Here is a 10,585-nt window from a genome sequence, read left to right as displayed (position 1 = left end):
TTCTTTCTTTCTTTCTTTCTTTCTTTCTTTCTTTCTTTCTTTCTTTCTTCCTTCCTTCCTTCCTTCCTTCCTTCCTTCCTTCCTTCCTTTCTTTTTTTTTTTTTTTTTATTGTGCGTATACTGAAAATTGCCCACAGAAGCACTTCATACTCTTTAAAAACACACTTTCAATGATAGCTTCTCGTCCCACCCTATGGAGTTTCCCTCCAGTTAGCCATTTGGGGTTGTGTCAAATTAAAAATACCATCTTTACATAAATCCCCGCCCACATGTCTGCTGATCTCCTAGGAATCAGTTCCTGGAAGTGGGGTTGCCAGATCCGCCGCTTGTGAACATTTGCTGCAGCTCTTGACACATCTTGTCACAGTGCTCCAAAGAAAAGCTGCTCCTGTTCATTTGCCCACCAGCGAGGCAAAGCCGGCTTCTGCCGGCTCCAGCTAACCAGGAGTTAGGCTTCTGCAGGCTTCCAGCTAACCGGGAGTGCTTGCTGGTGTTTTGAGTTTGCTAGGCAGGCATATTCTCTTAGTTCAGTTCCTTCCATTTATCAGAAAGGATAACTGTTTAAGTGTTTCTGCTCCTGGGTTTTCTTTCCCCCGAATGACCTGTATCTTAAGTTTGTTTCTTTCTTTTTTTTCTATAGAGATCTGACAGTTTACAATTTGCTATATTAAGGGAATTTGACCTTTTGACTTTTAGCTGTGTTTGGTTGGTTAAGTCAATAGCTTGCCTCCTCTGTCACATTGCTGGTGGCTTTTGTGCATGGAAGCCTCTCTTCAGATCAGAATGGAGAAGAATCTCTCTTTACTGAAGAGTTAGCAGAGAGAGTTCAGAGCTTCTGGCTGATGGTAGTGTAGCCAGCAATAATAGCCACATCATGGTTAATCCTCCAATAACTTCTGTTTTGAAGATGAGGAATGGAGTGTAACAACAGGCTACCCTATCGGTATGAGAAGAATAGGGTTTGAACATATGCTTTCTGGTCCTATATCTTTCTTCTCTTCTACACCGAGGGGAAAATGTGTGCAGACTAACACTGACAGTGGGCACTATGGCGAAGACAGTGTGAGATGAGACCTATGTATCAATTTCTTCTCTGACGTGGGCATGACACTTTCCCAGAAAAGCACAGAACACCAGCAAACCAAAAAGCAGATCACATATGACCACAGGCCAACTGTAGACAGAGATCTCTGCAAACACTGCGGCGCAGAGCATAGATGACCACAGAGCAACCATAAGCAGAGATGTTTACAAACATCTTCGAGGCCACGGCTATTACCCCTACAGCTCAGCCCTCCTTTTAGAACGTCTGATTCCAAGGGTTTCAAGTACTATAGTTCCCCTTACTGGCAAGGCAGGGATCTTTCGCTTTCTGAGGAATTCTATCCATAGGCCAATTGGATCTCACAACTCCCAGAGCCGGAGATGAAGCCTTTGGAGAAAGGCTAATGCAATATGACACCATCTGGATGCGCGGTAGCCTGCAGAGCCATGTCCACTACTAAAAAGCCTTGGGAAACACTCTCATAAAACAAAATGTCTAAAATTGATATTGATAGTAAAAAGTCAAAGAGCAACTAAAGAATAGGGGCTCGCGGCCAGAAGATAGAAAAGCTGTCCAAAACCAAGGTGGAGATGAAACTGTGCTTAGATAACCAGCTTTGGGCAGTTTGTCCTAGGCTATGACTGCATTCCTTACCACCACACACTATGTCTGGGCAGATATCACTTCCAGTGGCCATTAAGGGTGTTGTGAAAGCTACAGACATCTCACAGGACTCTTAGACTACACACACACACACACACACACACACACACACTCACACACTCCTTTCCTAGGGTGAAACTGATCAACACAAATGTGGTAAAAGGAAATGAGCAGGATGTTTTGCACGGGGAGACATCGTCTACTTGAAATCCGCCTGTCTCCGGGTCCTTTCTACACTGTTTCCAGGACACAGAACAAACCCACCCCTTATATTAATACAACCGTATCATTCCTGCATCTTCTGCTAGCTTCTTCCTGCTTACTTCTGGGCCCGGTTACTTTGCAGCACCATGGTGTCTCTAAAGCAGGGCTACTTGCTATTTAACATGGTAACCTGCCCAGAAATTTATAAAGGAAGGATTGGGTAGTTCTTACATTTCTAAAGTACATTTAACCGGCACACAGTATTTGTGTGGAGACACATCTGTAAGGCATAAGGAACACTGTCTGGGGAAACAACACCCTAGCCCTAATTATAAAGTCACTGGTGTTCAGGACAATACCAGGGGCTTCCTCCTCCTAACTCATGCACATGATACAACCATAGCCAGCCAGAAAGGCTTGTCAGAACAAGAGGAACTTAATCTCCCCCATGATTACATATATTTAAAGAATCTCTGCCTAAAAAAAAAAATCTCAGGACCTAGCTGATGAGAATTGTACAGAAGTGCCATGGAATGAAGTTGCTGATGCTAGAGAGATGACTCTGTGGTTCAGAGTACTGACTGCCCACAAGCCTTGACTGCCCTTTCTCCATCTTCTATGCTACTGCAAACAGAAGGACACGCTTGCAAAAGCAATGAAGTAAATGCAGTGGTCTCCTTATCAAGAGGTTTCAGATCAGAGACTCAACAGGAAGGGCTTGGAGGGAATCTGTCTGGACTAAGCATGTACATACTTCATTCTTGTTGTTCCCTAAGCAACACAATGACAAGGTCTCTATACTGTACCAAATATGGCAAAGAAAGTATATGAGAGTCTACACAAACTCTGCACTACTTTATGTTGGAGACTTGAACATTTATAGGTTTTGCTATCTCTATCTGACTCCATCTCTGTCTATCTTTGTCTCTCAGTCTCTGTCTCTCAGTCTGTCTGTCTGTCTGTCTGTCTTGGAAGTAATGTCCCATAGATACTAAGAGATGACTACACTTTCTACAAGGCTAACAAGGAAAATGGCGTTCACAGAGAAAGAACTTCCTAAGTCCTCTCGGTTATATTGTCTTGGGAGCTATTGGTCTTCAGGTGGAAGTCAGGGTTCCAGGAGCTGCTGAGACATGAGTTTGTCAAGTGGAGACTAAGCATGACTACAGGCACACACACATGCTCTCTAGGTGGCACATTTCTTTGAGTCAGTAATTCCCTTACTTGGATGTGCATGGGCATCACCCGGAGGGCCTGTGAAAGCACGGGCTGTGCTTCTGTGTGTGAGGGCTGGGCTGCGGCTGAGGGTGTGCATGCCAAACAAGCTTCCAGATGCTGCTGTTCTAAGCAGAGTTAATCCCCCTCCCCCCATGCCCACATCTGTTCCATGTAGCCTGTCTGGCCTCTGCAGCCAGGGCCATGCGATTCTCTGGCCCTGTGCGGATGCCTGCTTTGCAGCAATTAATGATCTTCTTGACTCAGTGCAATCTATCACCTAGCGATACCTGGCTCATCACCGTTAGCATCCACCAGGGAGCCCAGCTGGGATTCTGAAGCTCCCTGTGGAAATGTGCGCTTCCTTCAGGAAATGGTGGCCACTTGTTTCTCTCCTCTGCTTGGAGGATGGCTGGACTCTAATAACTGCCGGCAACTCTCCAGTGTGGGCGAGGCTGAGACTTTTAAACATCAGGAAGCAGATATACAAAATGGATTTGTTCAGTGGCAAATTTCACTGACTTTTTTGAAAAAAAATGAAATGGTAGAAAGAAAACTCGGGTATATTGATAATATTCCTTACTTATTTCCTTGCTGTGATAAAGCATGGATTTGTAACAAGATCAAACTAGGAAAACAGTATTCTGTGAGAGAAGAAATGGAATACTTTTTAATGTCAGGTGCATAAATACTTATATAGTGCAGGTTATTTCAAATCCTTGCATTCATTTTATTCCATTGGAAGTGCTTCTAAATGATAGATATGGAAGTTTGATGGCATTGGGTTTTTCCACTGTATGGCTAAATGGATACTAAACCTAGACACCTTCTTCCTCACTTAGTATCTCTGACATTTTCCATCTTAGACACTTACACTAACATTCTAACAAAAAGGTTATAATGAGATATCAGACACAAGTTTCCTGAACTGCCTTTGAAATGTCAGGACCACTACTTGGGAAAGCTGGCCTTGAATACACATTATCCAGGAGGGGATTCGTGGGGGAAGGTCCATCTGTTTTATACCTGAGAATGGCTGACATCAAAAGCTCTGGGCTGCTAGTACATAGGATGAGATGTTTATAGTAGTGCAATCATGAAGGTGGTTTTGAGCAGTGTTGTTGACTGCCTGCCTTCTCATGAGGCAAACAGCTGCTGCTGTAAAGGGCTCTGTTACCAGACAGCTGAGAACTAAGGTGTTTAGCAAAGACCTAGCCTTAGCTCAGTCGTCACTGAGAACAGGAAATTTGGCGATGGGAGAAAACTCTCATGCTGCCTGACTGCTAGAAGCCTGTAAGTGAAACCCTAACAGGATGCAGTCGGCTTTCCACCCTCTGATCAGCATGTTCCCAAAGAGAAGCTGTTGAGAGCAGCCTGTGCTCACTGCTAGTTCTCAAAGGACTGCACACACCAACGCCTTCTGTGCACTGGACAGAGTCATCTGGCAACTCTATTTTTAACAAGTATGGGCATAGACGCCTGTAAGCCCATCATGGTCATCTGGTATCACCGTCAGGAACACAACAGTCCAAAACACTGCCTAGGTATGAAATGGCCCTGGTCAACTGCCAGGAAAATGGTGTCTTCAACCCACTAGCCAGATGTATTAGGATCTGGGAGAGTGGGAGACAGACAGACAATCTGACAAGAGGGCAGGGCAGGAGCTGGGCCTGAGGATACAGGTGGGGACTGACACTACTTCAGGTTACAGAAACTCTTTGAGCCTTGGGGTGTTTTGTATTTTAAGAAGAGATAATATCTATTTTTCATGTTTAAACAAAGTAAATGTAGAAAGTGCTCGCCATGTGGTCTGACAGGGAGAACATGAGAGCTGATAGTTTATTAATAGAAGCTGATGTTGATATCAAAAGGAAGAGTGGGCAAGATGGGGACTGCAGAAAAGGAAAAAAAATGAAAATGCTAATAACATCTGGAACAGGTAAGTCCATAAAGACAGAAAGTGGCTGCCAAAGGCTGACTGGACAGGGGATTCAGAATGATTCCTAATGGTCCCGGGTTCGTGTGGGGGTAAATAAAATGTTCTCAAACTAGACAGTAGGTTGCACCAGCTTGTGAATATACTAAAAGCCATTTTAAAAAGTGATTGTTGTTGTTGTTGTTTTGACAATGTCTCACTATGTAGCCTTGGCTGACCTGAAACTTGCTATATAGACCAGGCTGGATTTGAACTGGAACTCACAGAGATCCACCTGCCTCTGCCTCCCAAGTGCTGGTATTAAAGGGATGTGCTACCACTCCTGGCACCAAAGCAATTCGATGTGTGAGAATTATATTTCAGCTTTCATAAGATACTATGCTGATCCCCAAAAGAAAGAACTAGAGCCCTAAGAAGAGAAAGTAGAGGAGAAAGGAGGAGGCCAGGCCAAGAAAGGGAGGTGACTACGGTTTGCTGAGTAAGAAGAAACCTAACGTGCGCAGTGTTTCACTATACACTCTAGAAACAGCCTATTCCCTGGCCATCATGGCTGACTGAGGTGTGGTCATTGGGTGACAGAATGCAAAGGACCCAGAACCATAAGCCAAAAGCATCACACTGAGAACCTCTGATTCCTCACTCTGAAGAAAAGGAGACCCCAGGCTCAAAACTGGCGAGGATTTCCCTTAGGTGGCAGGGGGGAGCTGAAAACACATGGGACACAGGGCCCAGGCTTGGGTGACTAACTTGGTTCTTCAGGCATATTCACGCCTCTGAGACAGGGAGCCGAGCAGGGAGGGTTAATGGAGGTCGGGGCGGCTTTGCCTTGGTAATTGTGTGGGGAGGGCAGAGCCTGTCAGGAATGGCAGCTGGCATTCCATGCTCCTGTTTATTGCAGTTTATCTCAGGCAGTCATTTCCATTCACCTTTTAAAAAAAACATGAGGCGCAGCTGTGGCTTCACTTTAAATATTTCTCCTTCCAGCCTTTTATGTTTTTTTCCCTCCATGGGGTCCTCCCTAATCTTTCTCTGTAATTAGATGGAAGACACTTGGGACAACACCTCTGTGGGACAAAGCTGAGCAGGCCAGGTCCTGGGGCTGCACTGCTTCCCTTATTCTGTGCACAGTGGCCTGGGAACAGAAGGCTTCGTGGACAGAGCTGGAGCCCGTCTAAGGCTGTGTGCTAAACCAAATACTCACGAATTCCTTTCTCCCGGCTGCTAGTGTTCATTTGGTATCCTCTACCCTGGCATAGCCTTGGCTAAAGAATATGGAGGTCCATACTGTATGTGGGCATTTTTCCAGGGCAGCACCTCTTCGTGGAGCATGTTTTTCTGTTTCTAAGCTCCTAGAGGAAAGATTCAGCCTCCCTTCCATGACCTTGCTGCAGTGTGTGTGTGTGTGTGATCAAGAAGGCTGCTGGGAACGATGGAGGAGGTGGGTAGTGGACATATGCCAAGGGCCTCCTTGTTCTCACACCTGCTTGGTGGTGGCGGTGGTTCTTCTTCTTCTTCCTCTGCCTCCTCCTCCTCTCCTTCTCCTCATCTTCCTCCTCCCCCTCCTCCTCCTCCCCTTCCTTCTTCCTCTGCCTTCTTCTTCCTTCTCTTCCTCCTTCCCCCTTGACTCCTCCCTCCTTCCCCTCCTTCTTCTAAAGACCTACTTTCCTGTGTTTGCCTGTACAGATGTGTGTGTGTGTGTGTGTGTGTGTGTGTGCGCGCGCGCCACATGTGGGCCTGGGGTCCTAGAAGACCAGAAGAGAGACTGTCAGATCCCCTAGAATGGGATTTACAGGAAGTCGTGAACTGCCATGTGGGTGCCAGAAGCCAAACCTGAGTCACGTGCCAGAGCAGAGTGTGCTGTCGTCTCTCAGGTCTCTGTGGTTCCTCAGCAGAGACTCAGCAGTGACCACAGCGGAACAGGGGAGTGGTGGGCTAAGCACATATCCCTCATTCACGGCCGAGACCTCCACTTTTCCTCCTAAGTACTGTGATCTGTTCTCTATTTAGTTTGGTTTTACTGTGGTTATTGAATAAGCCGGGTTCTTAATGAAACATCTTTCCTACAGGCAGGCCTTCCCCAAGGAAAAGGGACAGCTGCATAATCTTTTCCTTCCTCTGCCTTGGTGAATCTAATTTTAGCCATCGGAAAGTGACCTTTCCCCCTGAAGGCTGTTTGTCTGACTTTAAAACAGCCCTGTAAAACAATCCCTATACGCATGTGGTATTTATTAATGTGACCCGTTCAGGAAACTGTGTGGCACCTGAGCAGCAAACACTGTTTTTAATGCTGGACCTTAATGAGGGGAGAGTTCACAGAAAAGGAAAGGAGATTTCATTTGGGGTTTTATTTTTATTTATAAGCATTTTATTATCTCAACTAGCAATTTGTGCAAATGTTTTAGACATTTATACTTATAACGGTGAGTCCATGTAATTGTGGAATAAAATAAATGTATACTTGAGGCATAGGCCCCATTACATTTAACTGATGGATACAAGATCAAAATGACTGTAGGGTACTTCCTATGGTATCTAATTTATTTTTTTCCTTAGTTAACCAAAGACTAAAACATTAAGGGGAAAAGAAAACCAAACTTTTGAAAAGGAAGATTCAGATTAGGGAAAGTGATTTTTACAGTGAAGGGTGTTTTTCTCATCTTTGTACTCTGAAAAAAGTACAAATGTTGATCGATTTCACTAGGAGCTCATAATAAAATTACAATTTTCTTCCCTCTGAGCATAATGAAGCCTTCACAGTGAGTGTGAGTATAAACAGCTCTCTGCATAGACATCAAGGCACTTGCCCAGGGAAGGTAAGTAAGAAGCCGGTGTGACCAGGAGCCAATGCACATGCTCCGGGTTCCACATACTGTGTACCTGTAGCACTCCGTATGTTCTGGGTCCCGCACACGCTATACCTGCAGCTCCCCACATGCCTGGAAGCTTCACCTAACAGGTCGTTCATTTGTTCTGTTAGTACCATTTCTCCTGAAATGGAGCCTGGCCTTCAACTGCCTGTGCTTCGTGGTGGTCTAGACTATGGCTTGTTGAAGGTGGGGACCTAAGCTCTTGGAGCCCTACTCAGGTTGCCAGTGTAGCTCAGCTCACTTACTCCGGGCATCTGGTTCCCTCTGTGTTTCAAGGTAGGATACAAGCACAGTGGTCATAATCTTATTGTTAGCGAATTAGTAACGGTATGCCTTTCATTTTTTCCTTAGTGTGAACTGATCTGGACTCTTTGTTGTTGTTGTTTATTTTAATCTGAAAGAAATAAAATGAGTTGAAAAAGAAAACTGTGACCAGTTCTCTGGCACTGAAGACCACAGGACACTAGAGAAGGACACCCTTGCTCTGCAGGGTTGGATGAGTAATCTGACTGATGGCAGAGTGTCCCAAGGGTCTTTTGTGTACCAGCTTCCGCCCAGGTGGGGGAAGGGCAGACAGCTGGGGTTTCAGGATACAAAGTCACCACCCTGAGCTCTTAGTCCCTGGTTGGAGAACACTGGGGATGAAAAATACACAGGGCAACACGGCCCAGCACATTTAAGTTTTACCCCCCTGGAGGAATACAAATCATGAGATAAGATATACTGTAAGCACCTTAAGGAGCTCCGCATTCCCGTGCAGAGTTTAAGATGCAGACGTCACCGCTGACCAAATCTGAGGAATGAACATGCTAGAAATGTCTTCCTCTGTCTCACTCTGGTCAAAGGCACTAATGGCACCTTTGACTGAATGGAGGGCCCTACTCTTCATGTTCTCCAGCTGAGAACTACAGTTGACTTTTGTCACATCATAAAGGACGGAGGGCTGTGTGTGTTTAGGCCTCTGTGGGCAGGCAAGCGTATACTTGTAGCTTGATTTCAGGACCTCACCCATATAACTAAAGCTATTTTTACTTGGGCCTGTTATTACCAGACAATTACCACATAAAACATTCCCAAAATATATTTACTGATGTTCAAAAGAAAAGGCCAGCAGCATACTAACAGATACCGTATCAAGTTTTTAAGACCCCCAAACTTCTCTGTAAAACTTTTTCTTATTTGTTTTCACTGTTAAAAACAAACTTAGATCTGTTAGCTCTTTCCAGTAATTGTTTCTACTGAACAGCTAAAATATGTCAATAATTTAAAAAAATCCCTTTGCATAAAATGCTGCTTTGCAATGAAGTACATAGTAGGAATTGTCTCAACTTTAGAACACTAACATGGATGGTTTTGTTGTTCTAGTATCAATGAGTGTAAGCTGGGAAGAACTGGGGTCTCCTGAACTGGGGTCTCCAAGCTTACTGTGGTAAATTCTGTGCATTTAGTTTCTCTTCAGTGTATAACGGCAATGACCACTGTGTGTGGAATTTGGCATCCTTCCTCAAGGGCAACCTTCCTCCCTCTTAGAAAAATGGTCCAATTGTTTATAAACAAAAGCGCCCCCCCTTACCTTTTTATAATTCCCCTCCAAATCCAATGGGGATTCTCGACTGATGATGTCATGGTCCATTCCATCACGGTCCAAATTCATCCTTTAACTCTTTAGAATTTCACTTAAGAAATAATCTCCCATGAATCCTGACAGGCTGAAGTGCCAACTGCCCAGTCCCTTGGTTACCACTCATGCTGGCATGGAGAGCCTGTGCCTGGCTGCAGTGTCCTTGCCCCCTTCTGCCTCAGACACTGCCCCGCCCGGACTGCCTGGCTTCTTTCTCCTCTCCCGGGCACTGGGCAGCTGCCTGCTGTAAGGAGCACTCCGTTCCTGACAATCGGCTTGTTGAGAGAGTCCAGCCTGCCTACCATCTGCTATCACCTTCCCTAAATGATCTGGCCCAGATTCTTGTCCACAGCACCTTTCCTGCTCCCAAAAAGGGAAAGGGGGGGGGACAGTAAGCTTCAGCCAGCTGACCCGACCCCAGTTCAGGGCCCAGTGTGAACTGGAGTTTGGTGAGGCACTCTGAAGCCAGTAGACTTGGGGATAAAAATAGACACAAAAACTTGCAGCCCGAGAGATCTCACTGTGAGCTGAGTCGGGTGCCCCGAATGAAAACTATCATTTAAGGTGACCCGTAAGACACATGTTTGCCATTTTTCTCCCCCCCCCCCTCCGTGACCAACGGGAAGCACTTCATTTCTTTTTTCCAAATTGTTTCTTGAGATGTAAAAGTTTCATAGTCTGAAAGGGGCACTAAGCCCAAGACTAAGGCTGCTTCCAACCCAGAGAAAGCCTTCCCTGCCCCGGGAGCATGGCTTTGTCCTGTAATGTCGGCAAGAGAAAGGGATCCATCAAGTTTCCTTTTAGGATTCAGCCAGTGGCGGGCTTTTCCACAGAAGCACGCTTTCTTTCCTACTGCTCTTTTTACTCCTTTCCCATGGCTTCTGGGTTTGTTTATGGGGTTTGCATGCAGCCAGGGGGAGGGCCACAGCTGGAGGATGTTTGGCTCAAAGAAGCAGACAAACAAACAGAAGTTCACAGGCACACGCTCGGGCATACTCATACACATCACATTAATACTCCCATAAACAACTAAA

At 45.5% G+C, this 10,585-nt stretch overlaps 1 protein-coding gene across 6 annotated transcripts in view; it reads right to left on the bottom strand.

Annotated features, from left to right (window-relative positions):
• LOC110290665 (schwannomin-interacting protein 1) overlaps positions 1-10,585 on the bottom strand; it is a 731,603-nt gene that overhangs the window by 33,357 nt on the left and 687,661 nt on the right. The window contains exon 1 of one of the 6 annotated variants that reach the window (XM_029475031.1): positions 9,504-9,872. The exons of the other annotated variants lie outside the window; for them this stretch is intronic. Coding sequence (XP_029330891.1) covers positions 9,504-9,584 — 81 coding nt within the window. The 5' untranslated portion in view covers positions 9,585-9,872. Of the gene's footprint in view, positions 1-9,503; positions 9,873-10,585 lie in introns of those variants that run through there. 6 annotated transcript variants of the gene reach the window in all.

This window comes from Mus caroli, chromosome 3 (assembly GCF_900094665.2).
Source record: "Mus caroli chromosome 3, CAROLI_EIJ_v1.1, whole genome shotgun sequence".
NCBI lineage: Eukaryota > Metazoa > Chordata > Mammalia > Rodentia > Muridae > Mus > Mus caroli.
This window is presented reverse-complemented; position numbering and strand designations above follow the sequence as displayed.